The following is a 21,400-nucleotide window of genomic DNA, read 5'->3' as shown; positions in this document are numbered from 1 at the left end:
GTAAAAGAGTGTGTGCTGCCTTCTGAAGCCAAAAAGTCCGCTCTAGAACGGTCCCTGTGGTAGAGTTTTAACATAAACAGGCCACATTTTCAATATCATTCTTTCTCAAATCGATTGTCTAAAGTAGAAACAGAGTAAAGTGGAGTGTGTGTGTGTGTGTGTGTGTGTGTGTGTGTGTGTGTGTGTATACAGGGTTTTTTGGTAACCACCAGGCGCTTTGAGGAAAAAGGTCTGTTTTAGTTAAGATGTAGACACTATTAAAGTTAAAGAAGATATTATATAACAAAATCTATTAGACACTATCTATTAAAGAAGATATTACGTACAGAAATGAATAAGAAAGTGTGCGTTTAAACTTTTCTAGTGTCTACATCTTAACTAAAACAGATAAGCGGCAGCTTCCTCCCCAAACCCCTGAGAGGTAAAGCCCTCAAAGCCATGTAAAGCCCTGTATATACCCATAAAGCCCTGTATATACCCATAAAGCCCTGTATATACCCATAAAGCCCTGTATATACAGTACGCACACTTCAGTTTCTACCACGACCGCCTCTGATCGAACAGATTTCTCATTTTAACAAACATTACCATTAAAGTAATATATTATTTAAGTGTTAGATTTGACACTTCATTGTAGGACTGTTTAATATTTAAACCTTCTGTTCCTACCTGCTGGATGTCCATCAGGGCGTCACAGCTGAGAGGCCGAGCTGAAGCCAGGTCGTTTGACCCCAGGACGGTCGTAATAATGCCGCTTCGGTCCACTCTGCGAATCACTGTTCCATCCACGAAGTAGATGAGACCGTTTTTGTCCACGGCGATCCCTGTGAGAGGAAAGGAGTGAGAGTCACAGCTGGGTTCTTATCTCTCCGAGTCTACATGTGATGTGTTTGACTTCACGTTATTCAGGTCACTGCAATCACGCTCCATTACTCACATCCTGCTGTGGAATTACAGCTCGAGGTCGAGGAAGCAGAGGAGGGTGTACTGGATGTACTGCACTTTCAGTGCTTTACTTTTTTTATTTAATTCCTGCTGTAGGTTTAGGATTTTAAAGCAAAACGATGTCACTGTTGCTTGGTGAACATTAATTTATTTGAATTAACGCTGTGGCAGAAACGTCTTTGGTCACAGATCTCTGAAGTTCTCTAACACCAGAGTTCTACACACCTTCAGGAATTTCATAAAACCAACACATCATATACAGTTGCAATCAACATTATTCACCCCCCCCCCCCACCGCCCTGCCACTGCAAATCAGGTTTATTGTCAAAATTTGCAGACTTTCAGCTGTTTGCGATGAACAAATCAAACAAAAGCACACAACGAATGCTTCAAGCGGTTTCCCCAAATTCAACTGAAAATGCAACTTATAATGAATTCTCCAGTCTCAAAATTATTTACCCCCTTCATGACGAGCATCTTTAATACTTAGTGGAGCTCCTTTAGCTGTTATGACCTTCTGCAAACGAGATGCAGATCTTCTGCAGCGTTCCTGAGGAATCTTCTTCCATTCCTCATGAGCAACAGCCTCCAGGTCAGTAATATTCTTGGGTTTGTGTGCTGTAACCGCCTTCTTCAAATCCCACCTGAGATTTCCTATGGGGTTCAAGTCATGTGTGAAGACTGATGGCCCTGTAGAATCTTCCAGGACTTCTTCTGCACCCAAGCCTTGGTGGAATTTGAGGTACGCTTGGGATCGTTGTCCTGTTGGAACGTCCGATGATGCCCAAGCTTCATGATGTTTTCTCCTAGGATTTCCTGATACTTCAATGAATCCATCTCGCCTTCCACACGCTGCAGGTTTCCAGTGCCAGACGATGTAAAGCAGCCCCACAGCATCACCGAGCCTCCACCATGCTCGACTGTGGACAGAGTGTTCTTCCTTCATTCTTCTTCCTCCAGACGTACCGCTGATCCATCGTGCTGAACAGTCCAGTTTAGTTTCATCGCTCCACAGAACAGAATCCCAAACCTTCTGTGTTTATTTTTTAGTTTATTTATGTGATTTTGAGCGACTTTTCTTGTGCTTTGGGGTCAGTAGTGTTGAACGTCTTGGAGTTCTGGCATGGAAACCTTCTGCGTTTAGTACACACCTTACTGTGCTCACTGAAACCTCAGTGTCTGTTACACTGAGTCTTGCTGCAGGTCTTTTACAGTCACTCGAGGGTTTTTCACAACCTGCCTTCTCACAAATCTGCTTGCAGCTGTTTAGAGCTTCCTTTCTCTGCCCCGTCCAGGTATTCCATACATTTTCTGCCCCTAGCCAGTTCAGGTATTTCATGTGTTCCAGCTCAAGCACACCTTGAAGCTAATGAAGCCCTTGATTAGTTTATATCAGGTGTGCTTGAGACAACGTTCTGCATATTTGTGCTGTTGTGAGGGATTCTACTCAGGGGGGTGAATCATTTTGAGACTGGAGAAGTCATTATAAGTTGCATTTTCAGTTGAATTTGGGGAAACCACTTGAAGCATTCGTTGTGTGGAACTACTTCAATCACTTTGTTTGATTTGTTCATAATTACAGCTGAAAGTCTGTACATTCTGACAATAAACCTGATTTGCCAGGGGGGGTGGGGGGCGGGGGGCGGGGGGGGATTTTAACTGTTACTGTAGCTTACTGTAGACATGCCACTTCTGAAATGGTTTTATTTTTCATTTAAAATTTCAGACTAGTATTTTAATAAATGCGATAAGTAAATGTGGTTAGTATTGTGTATATAAGATTTAAATAAATTACCAGAATTTTGAGACTCAGACACAGTTTGTGTCTAAACACAGATTTTTTTTTCTATTGCGCACCTTTTGTTACCTAAAGCACCAAAAACGTACGTTTCCTCAATAATAAAACTGTATTTTGGAGACATTTGTGTATTTGTTTGTTTGTTTACTAGCCCTGGCTATAAGTATCGTTTTTAACAGTTGTTGTTGTCACCGCCTGCTAATTCATTTCTAACCCGAGATAGACTATAGACTATTTGTTTGTTTGTTTGTTTGTTTGTTTTGAGTTACCCCATTTTCACATAATTTGATGCAAATATTTGCACATGAAATTGAATAAATAATTGTGACAAGTTGTGAAAAATAAACAGGATTTTAGTTTTAACCGAGGAATGATGTAAACACCGGATGTGGGTCAGATCTTACGTACATGTAAACAGACAGGACGGAGATGTGCATCCAGGTCTACAGTGAAAACAAAGTCGTAGGATCTTCTGACTGTCTGAAGTGCTGGCTCTGTATCTGCTCACGCTTTGGAGGTACGTAAACTTTAGGTAGTGTAGTAACCTGAGAGAGGTCAGGTCTAGTTCTGGATCCTGTAAAGTTTAATTAGTGCTTCAGGATCCTCTGAGAATCTGAAAGGGTTCTCCAGGGTTCTCAGGAATATAATCACCAACCTATGAAGCAATCTGTTAACAGCTGGTGACATTTCATCAGGCTGCGCTTAACTGCATTAATTAAATCCATCATCTGCTCTTGAGGTGAAGAAGAAGGGCTGTTTTACATCACTCAGATTTCCAAGCAGGACGTGATGGAGATTTAAGCGCTGTGAATGAGCTCTTATCAGTCATGCATTCTCAAGGCCTTGTAATTAAAATCTGATCACTGTGACGAGAACTTCAGAGTTAGCTTGGGACTCTGTAAGGTCTGGATAATTTAACATCTGGGTAGTTTTGGGAACGGTAATGAAAGGCAGTCGACTGGTTGTGCATCTCTGGAGCCTGTACAACAGTTTCCTGCAGTATTATTGATTAGTTTATGGATATAAATAAGACGATTTGAAGCGGTTGTGTTTTGTGTGCACGTTAAACTTTAGATTAGACCACAGACTCTGAGCAGATGAGATATCTGTTCTGGATTTGACGTGGTAAGACAGAGTGAATACTTCTTTATCCATTCGTCTTTAAACCCTCTGCTTTTGTCATTGACTTTTTCTTAAAAACAACTTGAGACAAATATCTCTGTGCGTGGCTAGTCTCGGACCCGCCGAGCTGCTTTCAGATAAATAAAGCACATACATGTGTATAACTGATCAAACCCCAGCAGAGTGCTCGGGTCGGTCAGTTGGTATCAGGTCTTTTTTTCGGCGTATCAGTGCTGACGCGTCTCTAATGATAACTTTGGGAGCTTTCGAATAGCTAGATCTGCTCAGAATGCTTTCAGCTCTAAACTCCTTGTTGGTTCCTGTGAGGAAAATCAGTTCAGTACATCAGCTGTGTATCTTTGGGGGTTTTCAGGGTTTTGGGGGAGTAAAAGATCTGATCAGTCTGATACAGTACTTTTGGTCCCTCTCAAACCTAATCTGGTCTGGCAATTTCCACACATTTTGGGTCTTGTGCACAAGATCTGGTCTTATGGACCTATGTATATGATGTCTGGTGGTCAATGTGGGTAAGGTACGGTTTGTAAGATTTTGTCCTGAGAGACGTTGTAAGTAAAGTCTGGTTTCTTGTGTCCCCTCGGAGGTCTGGTTGAAGCGTTCTCATTCCACCTTGTAAGATCTGATTATGGTGATGAACTTGTGAGCAAATTCAAAATGATAATATTAGTGCTATTCCTGGTATAGTCTGGATCAGAAGAATATCTGTTGGTCTTGTTAAGTACCTTTAGGTCCTGTGAGTAGGGCCTCAGAGGCTGGTCCTCCATCTCCACACTGATTCTCATCGAAAGGCAGACAGTGATCCCCAGTCCCTGCTACGACTTCGACGTTTGCCTGGGGCTCCACGTCGCCGGACAACACCCTGGGCCGGTAAATCCGCCTGGAGTTGGTGTCTGATACGTACAGCTGTCCCGTCACAGGGTCCGAGCTCAGGTAGTAGCGGTGAGCTGGGTTATTACTGGAGAAAAGATAGATGTGTTGTCGGGCTGAAACTGTGTATTGGCAGAAATGCGAGGTTTCACTCGCTTGTTGAGATGACAGATGAAGTAACGCTGTGAAATATTAATGTTGCTAGAGAAGTTCACTGATTTGCCATCTGTGTCTTTTTCCTGCACCTTTCAAAACAACGCACGCCGCTGACAAGAGATGGAAAGTGTGTGAAAAGGGATAATAAATCAGACGTGACTGGAAAATATTTGAGGAGGCAGTGATGATGCCTTGAAGTGTGCCAAATCATTTCACTCGTTATGACTCCCATGCGAGAGGAAAGGAAAAATAGCCATGATGTGCAGATCTTAATGACTGACAACAGCTGACGGCATTTCATCAGGCTGTGCTTATTTACATTCATTAAATCTATCAGCCAGCTCTTCCCTGAGTGAGTCAACGTGGACGCCATTAGCATCTAGTGAAAGACAGACTTGGGATACAGGACATGGCGTGCATCGGTGACTTTCTACCCAGGAAATGGATCAAGATTACAGGCTTTGTTACTAAAAGCGGTTCATATTGGAATTTTGCAATGAGAAGCTGCTGCACATTAATACTATATACGTATACGGATTTTAACCTCCGGGGTATTAACCTCCTGTCTACATGACAATGGTGTTTCAGTGAAAATGAAGCGTTTCCAAAACTTTCAGTGTTTTCATGTGGAAGGAATGAATGTTTTTGAAAGCAGGAGCCTGCACATGGTCACAGCGTGTACAGGGTCTTTTTCGTGTGTCATGAACGCGCAAGGACAAAGTTTATCACAGCTGCTGATCAGGTTGTAACTTTGTGCCCTGTAATTTCTCATTTAATCACATTTGCAATTTAATTTCACCTTGTGGTCCAGTACTGCTCCTGACAGAAGTTAAACCTCATCGTCAGTCCACATATACAGCGCCCTCCACTAATATTGGCACCCTTGGTAAATATGAGCAAAGTAGGCTGTGAAAAATTCTCTTTATTGTTTAACCTTTTGTACAAAAATACTCTCATGGATAACAATATTTACAACAATTGGTGACTAGGAACAGGAAATTGTTCAGCCATGACTTCCTGTTTCACAGGGGTATAAATATGAGGTAACACACAGGCCAAGTTCCCTTAGTCATTCATAACGATGGGTAAGAGCGAGGAATAAAGCTGTGATGTGATGCAAAAGGTTGTTGAGCTTCACACAATGGGAAGTGTCTATAAGAAAATAGCACAAGCATTGAAAATGCCCATTTCCACCATCAGGGCAATAATTAAGAAGTTCCAGTCAGCTGGAAATGTTATGAATGGACCTGGAATTGGACGTGTGTCTGTATCGTCTCAACGCACTGTGAAGAGGACGGTTCGAGTGGATAAAACATCTCCAGTGATCACAGCTGGAGAACTGCAGAAGTTAGTTGTGTCTTGGGGTCAGAAAGTCTCCAAAACTACAATCTGAAGTCACCTACATCACCACAAGTTGTTTGGAAGGGTTTGAAGAAAAAAGCCTCTACTCTCATCCAAAAACAAACTCGAGCGTCTTCAGTGTGCAGACACTACTGGAACTTCAAATGGGATCGGGTTCTATGGTCAGATGAAACCAGAATAGAGCTTTTTGGTAATAAACACCAGAGGTGGTTTTGGAGCACACAGAGAGGTAGCCGTATGGAAAAGTACCTCATGCCCACGGTTAAATATGGAGGGGGATCTTTAATGTTTTGGGGCTGTTTTTCTGCCAGAGGACCTGGACATTTTGTTAGGACACATGGCATCATGGACTCTATCAAATATCAACAGATATTAAATGAAAACCTGACTGCCTCTGCCAGAAAGATTCAAATGGGCCGTGGTTGGATCTTCCAGCAGGACAATGATCCAAAACATCATCAAAATCAACAAAAAAATGGTTTACTGACCACAAAATCAAGGTCCTGCCATGACCATCCCAGTCCCCTGACCCGAACCCCATAGAACACCTGTGGGGTGAACTGAAGAGGAGAGTCCACCAGCGTGGACCTCCAAATGTGAAGGATCTGGAGAGATTCTGTATGGAGGAACGCTCTCAGATCCCTCACCATGTATTCTCCAACCTCATCAGGCGTTATAGGAGAAGACTCAGAGCTGTTATCTTGGCAAAGGGACGTAGCACAAAGTACTGACTAAAAGGGTGCCAATAATTGTTGCACACCTATATTTAACAAATATTTTTTGATGAACCTGTGTTGTGTTTGTAATTGTTTGATATCCATGAGAGCAGAGTCTTCTTGTGAATTTTCTGAACAAAAGATCTAAAAGTTAAACAATAAAGACCAATATTCACAGCTTTCTTTGCTCGTATTTACCAAGGTTGCCAATATTTTATGAATCCTCATAAACCTCTCACCCATGTTGGTCTTCTTCCCCATTTTGATTTCTCTACCGCTCAATACGCAGTCATTAACGTTATTTCTGTAGCGTTTGACGCAGCACTTCTCGATGTTCTCTCACTGGCCTGGCGTGCTCATGCGAGCGTTTTCGAATCGTTCCCGTGTGTTGGTTTGGATGGAGATGTTACAGAAAGAGCAGTTTGTGTAGACGGAGATATTCAAAAATATCTGTATACACATTGATGATGTTTGAGGCTTGAACAGGTAACAGTGTCAGGTGCAGTGCTGGAGCGGCTCGGAGTGGGATCCAGAAACATGCCAGAGAGAGAATCGGCGAGTTCCACATCAGTGTCTATTTCAAGCCGAGCATCGGCAGACGGGGGGTGGCGGCGCGAGGGGGGGTGGCGGTGGGGGGTGGGGGGAGACGGCGGGGTCTGGGTGGTAGGATGGGCGTTCGAGTCACATGACCCGAACCTGTTTTATGCTGTCTAAATGCTAGGTGATATCTGACGACTGACGTTGTTTGACGTGAACTTTCCCCTGAGCTGGGACTGTTCACTCCCTCCACGAATCAGTCGACAGGAACCTGTATCTGTTTGATCTGTCTACATTTATAGGTTTTTCTGCCACTGGGGTGAATTTACACTTTGCAGAAGAACCTAATGTTCAGGAAATAGAACTTGGAAAGACACATGCTTGAGAAACGTCATCAGGACATGACGTGTTCACCGTCATTCTTCTCCGTGAACTTCAGAAGACATCCTAACGGGCTTTATACCTCGAGACGTCAGCTGGTAACAAGAATCTGTTCACGCAATCCATTGCCTACTACAACCAAGTACTTCCATTTCATCAGAAAAACATCAAAAACAAATCATGATGGAATATATTTCTCAAGCCATGTTACTTCATGATCTACTAATATACACCGTCAAGCACAGGGTTCTGAGTACGGAGTATGCTTCATGCTTCATTTCAGTTTTCTAATAACTTCAGGACAGAGGAGTTTACAGTGTGACACAAAGAAATCTTAAACAAGGTTCCAGTGAAAACATCTGTGTAATTAAAGACTGGTGACTTTTTTAACCCTGATAAGACTTTAAATTTCAATCAAATAAAATAATGCTCAGATTTTCAAGCTACAAGTCCACGAGTCGACTGGGAGTCACTCACCTGTGTCTGAAATCTTTATTCCTTTGAGAAGCAATGAAAAAAAAAAGGCCACATGTAAATAAATATAAGAGCTGACACAGAAAATGCGTCATCACATGACAAAGATCCTTTATATCATTCATAATAGACATTAATCAAACTGTCAGTCGACCTGTCCACTCGTCTGTGCACTCGCTCAATCATAAAATCAATTCACGTCCACTGTTCCTCTCAACACTTTACCGTTCATTCTTCACCTCGTCCCTGAAGCACACACCTCCTGTGTACTCCTGAGTTTGTGTAAAGTCAGACCAGTTCACTTTGAAGTCTTTCACAGAGACAGGAAACTAATCATTTCATTTCAATTTAAGTCTCGAGAGACGCATTGAGGTCAAGCTTTCATTTTCAACACGCTCACGTTACAAATATGAAAGATGGAAAAACAACAAGAAAGCAATGTATGTAAATAGAAAAAGATGGAAATGCACATGAACAGAACACATCATGCAACAATTATGGAGCTTCCAGGGAAAAATAAACGTGTTTATATATATATAATCACCAGAGGATGGCTTTCTAGAGCAGTACTAACTGACATTTCTCAGAACTGCACTCGTTTTTTAAAGAAAAGAGAAGAACTGATACAGAAATATGATTTCCAGCATTTATTTCTCCCTGGAGCAGCGTCCAATTATCCATCCGTCTGTTCATCTACCTTTCCATCAATTCACAAGTCTATCCGTCAGTTCATTCGTTTGCTCTTCCATCCATTCATATAGCCATGGTTGGTTCACGTAATCCATCAGTGTGTCCATCCATCCATCCATCCATCCACCCACCCATCTATCCATCTAACCATCCATCCATCCATCTATCTATCCATCCATACTTCTGTCAAGCTATACCTGCAACTGTCCAAATATCCAATCAATTATATACCATCCATCCATCCATACAGCTACTTCATACTTTTACAGCTAATTCATCCATCCATCAATTTGTCCATCTATCCATTCCTCTGTCCAACTATCCATCCATCCATCCATCCATCCATCCATCCTTCCATTTGTGCATTCATCCATCCATCAATTTGTCCATATATGCATTCCTCTGTCCATCCATCCAATCTATAAAACTGTTCATATCTGACAAGCCACTTACTCTTCTGTCCAATTATCCAAGCCCTTTATTTATTTGTCCATCCAAATGTTCATCCATCAGTCCATCCATCCATCCATCCATCCATCCAACTGACCAGCCTTTCAAGCTTTTGTCTATATATCCTTCTGTCCATTGGTCCAGTTGTTAATATATTTAATCTATACATCAAACCATCTGTCCAGCCACTCATGCATTTAGGCATCCATCCATCCATCCATCTATCCATCCATCCATCCATCCATCCATTCTGTCCATTCTTCTACAAGCTGCAGTTTTTGGTACTCAGGTACTCATTCATTCATACTAATTCCTACATCCATCCATCTATTAGTTCATCTGTGCAGTCATGTTGGTATTTGTCCATCCGCCCTCCCATTCACATGTCCATCTGTCCAGTAATCCTTTTATTTGTCTATCCATGTAATACATCCATTTGACTACCCATTCATGCACTTGTCTATCTACTCAATCCTTTCATTTCTCCATCCATCCATCCATCCATCCATCCATCCATGTGACCCGCCATGCATTTGTCCATGCATTCTTTTGTTCATGCAATCTACTCATCCATCTGTTGCCCACCTGAGCTCCATGATGCTGGTGACATTTCCTGATTGATCGATGCGTCTGATGTAGTTGAAGTCTCCCACGTACAGACTTCCGTCCCTGCCCCACGCCAGTGCTACAGGTGCGAGCAGCTTGTTACCCCCAGCCGGGGCATTACAGCTGGGGCAGGAGATGCTCCTCCGCCGTCCGTTACCCATGATGGTGCTGATGACTGGGGGCAGCTGGGACAGGAACACATTCTCACCGTTTCCTTTATACAGGATCCCTGAGATACAGGACACATCATAAGAGTTTGCAGTTTGAAGAGCGGAGACTCAACAGTAGCAGTTCACACTGGTATTGACAAACACTTGGCTCTATTAAGCAGGTCAATGACAGCACAGTGTAGTGCTCAGGAATTCACTCTCCTTCATTCCATTTATTCAAAATTCATGAGACACATTAGAGTCCACGCTGCAAGATCTGAAACAAGTCAAATGCCTTCCGGGATTGAGAAATGGTAATGAAGATAAAAGTATCAGCTTCATCTTACAGGAGTCTGCAGTCCATTTAGTAATCTTTTTGGATTTGTAACGTGTTTCAGAGGAACGCTGAGGTTTCACGTCATTTATCACATTATCCATAGCATGGTCATGCTATAATAAAAAAAAAAAAGGCTTGTTTGGATGGTTGTATCTTTCTAAACAGGTCCTACTTGGAACCTGTACTCCAGAAGGGCAAACTGAAGAACCTTTAAGGTTCTAAATGCAAGGGTTATCTAGGGCCTCTAGATCGGAACCTGAGCTAGCTATCTGAAGAGTTAAATCCCTACACACAAACGCTATTACCTCGTAGGTACGAGCAGATCCTCGACTAAAAGCTACCCTGAGTGCTTTCCCCTAGTAGATGAGGATTTATTTCATGGGCCAGTTCACTTGTGGAAAGGAGTGAAAAGTATCCCAAATGTGTTCCTTAGGCCAGAAACCTCAGACGATGATGCTCTGAACACCTGAAAGATTTGTAAGACAGGGGTTCGGCTGATTTCAAGAAAGACCATTGCAGACCAATAATCATTCACGACGAACTCCTTCAACCCTTTCCTCGATTCCGTCATTATTTATTTAAAAACTCTGCACTTACTCAACAAAGGCTTGTGCAAAGTCTCCTCTAACGCAAAACTCTTCTTTCTGAAGCATCTCTGTTCGTTCAGCTGCCAGACAGCGTGTGAAGAGTGTGGCTCATAAATATTTCAATCCTGGAAAATTTTTACTTCTTTTTTGGATTCGGCTTCAAAGAAGGCGGCCATGGACCATCAATTATTTACAACGTGCAACATGTTAGTGTTCCTGCACCTGCTTTAGTCCGTTAATCAGATCAGTCAGATCGGACTTCCTGCTCCATAAGCGGCAGTCTTGTTAGCGAAAGTCTACTGTTCTTCGTACAGAGCATGCTTTTATTAAAAAGACTTTTAGAAACGCCTTGCAGTAGCAAGGTTTAAACTTTACACATACCTCTATTCACGTATATCTCTAAACATTAGCTAAGCTAGAGCGTAACAACGTTAACGTAACTTCTCCAGCAGTATCTGTAGGTAAGTAACTACCCAGGGTTTCTTGGTCTTAGGCTCTGCCCATGTTTACTGAGGAACGTCTGTAAAATCAGGAATCTTCTAGCTGGCCACAAAAGAATCCACGGCACCGCAACCCTCCTCTACGATTAAGAACCGCTGTTGATTTATTGACCGAGGGACGCGGTCAGAGGGGACGTCCGAGCCGATATCAGCCTCTTTCCTCATTCTAAATCCAACATGTCCAACAAATCCTCACTTAACTAAGACAAATTGGTCTACACAGCTGCATTTAACTCTTCTGACCTTGACACAAAGACAGCGAGTGGCACTCTCGCGCCGATTCTCTCTCCCATTTGTTGTCCTGCTTGTGCAATAAGAAAATGAGTCGAGACGAATGGAGATGTTAGGTCACATTTCTGTTGTAGACCCTACATTGTATTTATACATAGAAAACAACCTAACATTACGTTATAAAAGTGAGGATTGGAAGTGTGGAACCATCCGGAGGTCAGGGGCAAGTGTTCAGAGCTTTAAAAAGGGGCAATATTTTAAAAAGAACTCAATCGTGAAGCAGTGTGTAGAGTCGCAGGAACTGCGTGTACAGCCTTCATCGCAAAAAAACCTTCCTCCGTAATGTAATGTTTATGATCATCGATTATTCAGCGTCGGATCCCGCATGATCAAGCAGCAATCGAATAAACAAACACATGAATAAAATGTCAAGCCAACAAGATGCATGTCTAATCCGTCAGGTACGGTCAGATATTTCCAAAAACACATCGGCCCAATGAGTTGGACAGAAATCGAAGAGGGAATGGATTTTGCTCTGCACGTAATACGCACAACGTGGTGGGTTTGACATGCTGAAGATCTGATCAATAGTCCACTCGGTCGCTGAGAACTGGACCTCAGCCCCTAAACCACAATCAATCACCTCTGATGTTTATAATCCGGACATCTCTCTCATCGCTGTATAGTCTGTTACAGAAATATAAAAACGGGGTCTGGGTTTGGTTCTAAAAGCTAGCATTCATGCCTAGTTAGCGTTCCTAGCATATATTACCATGTGGAAAACACTAAGATGTGTAGAATTGGTTCTAGCGAGACATCCTGTGCTTATGTCACACTTTATTCTCGGAGTTGATGAATGAAAGTAACATTCAAATGAGTACGCTATAAAAGTTAGCTATGTTGGTAGGGGAGCGGATCTGTGTTCCCAGGGTCCTATTTTCCCCAGATTTATACGGGACATGATGAACATGCGGTGATTTAAAGCCGGAGTTAGCATAAGTGAGAGCTGGGACATGTTCATACTTAACGTTTTGTTCATTTTATGACGGTTTACTGTGTTTTACAGGCTACAGTTACGCATTTCTTCAGTTTAGTGTATACATTTCACCGTTGTCCATGTGTGGAGTTGAACTGTATGAATGTATGAATGTAGATTAACAGCTATTTTTTAGAGCGGCACAAAATAAGGGTTCAGCGTGTGCAACCTAGTTCATTGTCCAAGTTCATAACTTTCATTTCAAGTGTGGATGAAGGATGATTTTAAACTAATGTATGTTGTTATTCATTTAAATGTGCTTTCGGTGTTTAAAGTTAAAAGGTAATAAAGTTAATAGGGCCCTGGGAAAATGTGTCCTGACTACATAAAACCTTGGAAAAAGTTTACTTAAGGTGTGTTAACAGAATATTGAACTGGGGAATATAGGACCCTGGAAACATAGGACCCTTTAAATATTGGACCCTGGGAACATTGGACCCTGAGAACATAGGACCTTTAAACAGTGGACCCTTTGGAAACATTGGACCCTTTAAACATTGCACCTGGGAAACATTGGACCCTTTAAACATTGGGCCCTGGAAACATTGGACCCTTTAAACATTGGGCCCTGGAAACATTGGACCCTGAGAACATAGGACCTTTAAACAGTGGACCCTTTGGAAACATTGGACCCTTTAAACATTGGACCCGGGAAACATTGGACCCTGAGAACATAGGACCTTTAAAAAGTGGACCCTTTGGAAACATTGGACCCTTTAAACATTGGACCCGGGAAACATTGGGCCCTGGAAACATTGGACCCTGGGAACATAGGACCCTTTAAACATTGGACCCTGAGAACATAGGACCCTGGAAACATTGGACCCTTTAAACATTGGACCCTGGAAACATTGGACCCTTTAAACATTGGACCCTGGAAACAGTGGACCCTTTAAACATTGGACCCTTTAAACATTGGACCCTGAGAACATAGGACCCTGGAAACATTGGACCCTGGAAACATTGGACCCTTTAAACATTGGACCCTGGAAACAGTGGACCCTGGAAACATTAGACCCTGAGAACATAGGACCCTGGAAACATTGGACCCTTTAAACATTGGACCCTGGAAACAGTGGACCCTGGGAACATAGGACCCTGGAAACATTGGACCCTGGAAACATTGGACCCTGGAAACAGTGGACCCTGGGAACATAGGAATGATCCCTGTTGGTAGGGCAAGCTCAGTGGTTAAGACAGTGGACTCCTGATCAGAAGGCTGTGAGTTAAAATCCCAGTGCTATCAACCTGTCACTGCTGGGCCCTTGAGCAAGGCCCTTAACCTTCAACTGCTCAGCTGTATAAAATGAGATAAAATGTAAGTGTCTCTGGATAAAGGCGTCTGACAATTGCCATAACCGTAAACGGTAGCTAGGTGCTATGCTAGCAAATGCTGACCAACTACCACCTTTACAAATGACTTAGTGAATGATTAAAAAATAGAATCCAAGTATTATTAGACCAGGTTAAATGGGTACATTTTCGGTCTGGATTAAAATAAAACCCTACTGAGCGATAGCGTGTTCCAACACCGCTCCAGAGTTTCTAGATGAGACAAAAAGTCCACTGATAGACCTGCCAGTGACGCTCAGGTGAGTGAAATGTCTCAGATGGGCTGTGCTACTTCAGGAGATCAGCAAGATACACCAGAGACTAAAAAAAACAAAACAACAAGAAGAGCTTGAAGAGCTTGAAGCTTCATAAGCAGGACTTTGTAGTTAATAAGACTGGAGTAATGAACTCGGACTGTATTTTCCTCATCAGGACACAAGCCGCTGCATCAGAACAATCTGAAGCTTCAGTAAAGAGGCAGCAGGACAGGAACATGTTACAGTCATCTGCTCTAGAGCTTCTGAAAGCATGCACTAGTTCCTCAGCATGGTGTAGATCAGTGTCTCCAGCCCTGTTCCTGGAGATCTACCTTCCTCAAGACTTTAGGTTGGAGGTTTTGGTTGGAGATGAAACCTGCAGGAAGGTAGATCTCCAGGAACAGGGTAGGTGTCCACTGGTGTAGGGTTAGCATGCTCCTTACTTTGCCTTTTAAAGTCTTATTTGTGTTTCTAAACTGATAATGTGCAGTATTAATGATATTAATGATAGTATATCAATCTTATTGCACTTCTTCTTTTTTTTTTTATCAGAACCTCACTTCTATCTGAATTTAACAGAAGGAAGTTTCTTTCTTTCTGAAATATAAATAATATAAAGGAAAGAAACAGCAGAGGAACTATAAGGGAACTTATAACGGCTCCAGTTTCGTCTCTTGGGCGCTGATTTAAGCGCTCTGCTTCTCCATGACTACTGATGATTAGTAAGTGCTCTTACAGCATTATTATTATTTTAGCATTTAGCATGCAGGCTCGAAGTCAGTCACGTCACACGACTCAGTCACTATGATCAGACTCTTACGGTAAACATTGTACATTTTTACTTGCTTCAATAAATATGTTTTTATTAAGGGGTCCAAGCACTTCCGATCTCAGCATCACGGGTTTGCTCCCCATACACGTTCCCATTCCCATGTTCACGTAGACGACTATGTGAAAATACAGACTTTCAGCTATTCATATTTATATTTGGATGTATATTATAGACATTAACCGCATTCACAATATTAGGAAATGTGTTTTTAATCCCCACAAACCTGGTTTTAAGGCTCGGTCGGTGTGTTTATCAGGAATAAGTGTCTATTTCTGTAAAATAGGTCAGGAAGGCTCAGGTAGATAAATGTAAGCCTTGTATCTCTTTCACACACACACACACACACACACACACACACAGAGAAGGTGATCAGACGTGTAATCCACACTGCGTTCAGTCGGCTGCGTGTCTTTACATTATCAGCTGCTGAGACAAATGGGATTGTCAAACACATGCGCTGCTTTTGGCAAATTAATTACACCGGAGAGAGTCGACAGCTCGGGTTTTCATTCGGTTCTTTATTCCTCTGCCGGGCCTCCGCTGTACAGCAGCGCAGGGAGGTAAAGGTGATATGTTCATATGTTAAAGCTTTCATGTCATTTCTACAACTCAGACTAACCAGATTTACAGACGGCGCTGCTGAACGTGTGGCTCCTGTACATCACTAACTCAGGATTTAAAGAGATTAGGAGTGCAGATGCTCAGTAAATCACTGTGGACTAGATTTATTTCTATATCAGCGTATCCTCAGCGAGGTTTAACGTGTAGCTGATATTAAACCTCCTGAGTGCGAGTTTAAAAGGAGAAAAGAAAGGACACGGACATGTTTCTGTAATTCTGACACAAACATGAAGCGTATGGTATTTGGAGGTGCAATAAAAGTGTTGAGTAAAGTGGAGTGTGTGTGTGACGGTGATGTTCAGAGCTCAGTTTTCACCAGGATTGCTTATTTTTGATCGTTATTGATTAGATCAGAAAGTAAGATTTGATGAAATACACTAAATGATACGCCATGGCGTCACACGGATCTGGTACAGAAGCTGTAATGGTTCATGTTTAGTTTTTTTGGCAGTACCTGGTTTGAAGTCCACCAGCTGGTCTAACAAGACTTAAATATTAGAAATATAAACAAATCTACCGTATGAACATTTACTGCTGAAATATCCTGAGTTCCTCAGTGTTCAGTATTCAGTATTTCAGCTCGGTGAGACCTCAGCGTGTCCGGATTAACTGAATTAATTAAGCGACACTAGTTACGTTCTAAAGCACATGTTGCCATAGTAACAGAGCGCTGTTTAAGATTAGCTCATTGTCAGGAATATTGGGTTATTGAGTTAATTTGCTTTGTGGAATACGAGATTTTTCTGTCTAGTGTGCATCTGGATTGGTTTTTCCATTGGTACACAAGACACAAGGGGGCGGAGTCAGACGTGCACACTGACGACATCACATGGCAGCGATTGGTTAACAAAGCGAGATACGCGATTTGCTGAGTTTTGTCAGCTCTAAAAGCAAATTTGGGTTTGGAATAAAAATGCGATCGTTTCTATGGAAACAACAGTGCCTTCATTCCGACTCCGAGGATTATTTTTCACTGTACAAAGAAACCAACTGGGGCTTTTTTACAGTAAGTGTTCCACTTGTATCGCTATAAAATCTAAAGAGCTGCTCTGGTTCTGTGGGACCGGGTTTCAGTCGTAAACAGAACGTGAAGGTTAATATCGCTGTAAAGTGACGAGATGGGAGACATAAAGCAAGATCATCATAAAACACCAAGGATAACAGCACAATATGAGCACTTATCTCATCTTTTATCGGTGTCTTGCTTTCTCCAACACACTGAACACAGCCCACTTCTTTCACACTCTCATTCTGGTAAATAACAGCTGTTAAATCCTCGTCTCGGCAGCCACGGTCGCGATTACAGGCTAATACATTGATTTAAACACAAACTGAATTACAGAGGTCCGTTTAGTAAATAGTAAAGCATCTACTCAGGGGTATTTATTACCTCATGCATACAAAACAGGCCTGCTAGTGTGTCGTTGCCTTCTGAGCCTTTACGGAAGCATTAGTTGTCCTTCATCCTATAAGATGGAAGCTGAAATTTGGGTACAAGTGGCCATTTTATAAACATGAGGCAACATGGGAGCATTAATTCCTCAAGCCGAGTCTTCTTTTACGGAGAACGAGAAAGTGAAAACCATCATCCAGAAGACTTCACAACATCATCCCGGCTTCAAACTCCATCTACACGGTCAGATCCCATTAGAAGATTCATCCATTTAGAAGATGTTTACGTAGTGAGGAAAGCTTTCACCCTGGAATGAACCATTCCTTAACAGAGTGGGGGGAGGGGGGGGGGGGGGTTTACGGCTGGACTGTGCACCCTTGATGTCTTCCCATAACACTTTTTAAAAGCACCTGATGGTCCAAACAGTTCCGGTTCCATCCAGTGATGATGTATGAATTGATGGTTGCTTTTACTCTGAGCATCAAATTAGTTTCTTTGGTTTGTCTAATGGAGGAACCCGTGATAGTTCTATACACAACCCCTTTTTGGAATCCATTTACAAATGTAGGTCCATTTAGCTTCCAAAGAACCCCTGAGGAACCATATTGCACAAAGAAATGCACACTGTCATTAAGTACAACGTCCTGTTCACTAACCCCGCCCCCATCAACAGCTAAGAACCGCCTACTGTGTTCTGAAAATCCATAAAAGTTCCAGGATTTCTATCCGCTCTCAGAAGAACCTGACACTGACTAATCACGAGCCAGTATTTATCTTCATCCACTTATCTTCTGCATGCATTAACATCCATAAATCTTTAGAACAATGTGAACAAGTGTCAGAGACAGAACTTTAAATGTCAGGAAAGATTCCATCATTTAGTAGAACTGAGGAAGAACCTCAGAGGAAGTCCATTTGCTTTGACTCACTGCTAGCAGACCAGAAAAATGAGCGTAATTAGCATATTGTGAAAACCTCAGCGGTGGTCCAGCGGGAATAAATTTTATCTCCGTATTTCTCCGTCAGCATTTTATAATCGAGAAATTAAGCCAAGTTCATTCATCCAAATCAGGCTGGACCATAACGAGGGCTAACGTTCTTCTGATTCTGCACACAGCGCCAATGAACTTCATTTAATCGTCCATTACTCGGAGCCATTAGCCCCGGCTGTATCGTATGCAAATGAGGAAGCGGGTCATATTTTACGATTGGCTGGATATTTATGGTTAAACCTCGGAGATGACCTCACGAGAAATGACGTCACAAACGCTAGCAAAGACCCACGCTGAGAGAAGACCCAAGCGTAAAGTCACCAGGACGAAATGAAGAAGCATCTGACCGTTCTGTAGGTCCAGGATGTGATGTTTATCCAGCGTCCAGCCGCCCATGTTGGAGGCGTCGAGTTCAAACCCCTGCAGTGTGGAACTTCTCCTCTCCCAGAGGACCACGCTCAGGCACGACTCGTACTCGAAGCCCACAGACACTGCCGAATGATTAACACAAAGATAAAAATACATAAACGAGAGAAGAACAAAACAAAGAACATGCTGAGGGACAAAAAATGATCTTCAGAAGAATTTTAAAAAGCCAGCTTGTCCTTTTGTCTTTTATTTTGAGGAATTAAGTTCTTAAGTACAGAAGAGGGAAATGTTCCGTTCGCGGTTCTTCAGAGTTCTGTTTAATAATTAAGTATTCAACACGTATTAAGTATTCATTAGTTTCAGTCTCAATTCAGCTATCAAACCCCTACAGCAACAGTAACGTAATACTAAAACATTTAGAACATTTAAAAGTTCTTCAGTTCCCTCTAGAAGAACATTAAAAGCTTCTTAGTAGAACCTGACAATAGATGGTTTTACTATCAGAAAGCGTGACATGTTTTAAGAGGCTAGAAACCTTTAATTATCCAATAAACACTTAAAGAACCCTTGAAGAACCTGTTTTTTTTTTTCTAAAAGGGAGCCAAGTACCAAGAATGTGAAAGTCCTGACAGGTTCTAGGTTTTAAAAAGAAAATAACACGCAATCGTTTGGCGTTTGCAGCGCAACACTTAATACACACACTCTTACTCTTTCTACAGAGAACCTCTAAGGTTCCCCAGGTGGACAACCAAAGAACCCTCAAGTGTTCTCTACATTTTTTAAAGCATAAAGTGTACAATCTTAGACAAAAAAAGGGTTCTTCTGATAATGAAAGGGTCTTCACATCCACGAAAAGTGTTCTACTTGCTGTAATTGAGGGTTCTCAGCTTCTAAAAATAGTTGTGTTTAAATCCTTTCCGGAAACACACGGATGTGGGGTTCTACATAGAACCTTTAAAGGATCTCTCCAAAGGATAACTGAAGTCCATTAAGATGTTGAACTGTTTAAAGCGTACACGCTTAGAACAAAAAACTGTTCTTCAAGGATTTGTTGGATAAATGAGGGTTCTAAGCTTCCAAAAAATGCCCGAGTTCTTGGTAATAAGAAAACACTCTGTTGTAGTGTTCTATAGAGAACCTTTAACGGTTCCCCAGACAGACCACCAAAACCCCATGAAGGATTCTATATTTTTTACAGCGAACATTCTTAGAAAAAAAAGGTTCTTCGAGGATTTGTTGGAAAAATGGCGGAACTGGTGCTGATAGGAAAACGCTTTAAAGAGTTAGAACCTTTAAGGGTTCCCCCATAGGAGCAGCGAAAGAATCCCTAAGGGTTCTTTATTAAGTGTACACGGTTCTTTAAGAGTTCGTCGCTTTCTAAAACGGTTCTACTTGGAATCATTTCTTAAAGAAAAACTTTGTTTGGTTCTACACAGAACCTTTAAGAGTTCAGAAACATTTCTTAAGAATCTGAGGCCATATTTATTCATTTTTACTCGTGTGTACTTTTTGTATCACGCCTCATTTCTTCCCTTTTAATTAACAGGCCACTGTAAATAAACAACAAACACAACAGATTCCTTAAAAATATATAAATATATACTGTAATATATATATATATATATATATATATATATATATATATATATATATATATATATTTTAAATAAGCACGTTCCCCTCACACCTCCAGGGTCGGGGGTTCGATTCCCACTGTGGCCCTGTGTGTGTGTGTGAAGTTTGCATGTTCTCCCCGTGCTGCGGGGTTTCCTCCGGGTACTCCGGTTTCCTCCCCCAGTCCAAACACATGCATGGTAGGCTGATTGGCGTGTCTAAAGTGTCTGTAGTGTATGAATGGGTGTGTGAGTGCGAGTGTGTGTGTGCCCTGTGATGGACTGGCACCCTGTCCAGGGTGTACCCCGCCTTGTGCCCCATGCTCCCTGGGATAGGCTCCAGGTTCCCCTGTGACCCTGAAGAAGGATAAGTGCTATAGAAGATGGATGGATGGATGGATGGATGGATATATATATATAATAATAATAATAATGTTCAACCTTTAATTTAAACGAAATACAGAAAAGACTTGCAAGAACATATATTTTTGTTGTTTTTTTGTTATTACTGCCTGAGATATCAAACGCAAGCACCACGCACGAGATTCTCCTCCATCACAGCCACGTTCTGTAAATGGGTGAACTCTGGGGAACCTTTGTGATGGATGACGGTGTAATTTTCACGCGTGGCTACAGATCAGTGTGTGTTGTCCATCAGTGCAGCGTCCTTACTCAACTCCATAAAACCAGGACAAACAAACGTCCTTGTGAACAGCTCGATTCCGTACACACACACACACACACACACACACACACACACACACTTCACGTGGAACTGCAGGTTCTCCGGCGGTTATTGGCGTGGGATTAGTGAGTATTCAGACCCGGTTGCATTTCAGCGCTCTGCAGTCTGGTGTGTAACTCTTTTGTTTCTCGTCCTAATTAATCTGGCTCGGCCCGAGGCGAGAGACGTGATCGTTCTTTTCCCCGTCGCTTTGCAGCAGCAACATGATAAAACATCGTCCTGCGACCTTCCGCGGTTCTGCACAGCTCGTTCCGCTTCAAATGCAGACTAATTACACATGCAAA

At 42.1% G+C, this 21,400-nt stretch overlaps 1 protein-coding gene across 1 annotated transcript in view; it reads right to left on the bottom strand.

Annotated features, from left to right (window-relative positions):
* LOC128612059 (teneurin-3-like) overlaps positions 1 to 21,400 on the bottom strand; it is a 63,650-nt gene that overhangs the window by 7,937 nt on the left and 34,313 nt on the right. Inside the window, exons 16-19 of the mRNA XM_053631963.1 lie at positions 18,737 to 18,880; positions 10,102 to 10,351; positions 4,606 to 4,838; positions 670 to 824 (exon numbers count right to left, since the gene is read on the bottom strand). Of these exons, the coding sequence (XP_053487938.1) occupies positions 670 to 824; positions 4,606 to 4,838; positions 10,102 to 10,351; positions 18,737 to 18,880 (782 nt within the window). The remainder of the gene's footprint in view (positions 1 to 669; positions 825 to 4,605; positions 4,839 to 10,101; positions 10,352 to 18,736; positions 18,881 to 21,400) is intronic.

This window comes from Ictalurus furcatus, chromosome 8 (genome assembly GCF_023375685.1).
Source record: "Ictalurus furcatus strain D&B chromosome 8, Billie_1.0, whole genome shotgun sequence".
NCBI lineage: Eukaryota > Metazoa > Chordata > Actinopteri > Siluriformes > Ictaluridae > Ictalurus > Ictalurus furcatus.
The sequence above is the reverse complement of the archived record's forward strand: the minus strand, read 5'-3'. Positions and strand labels throughout refer to the sequence as shown.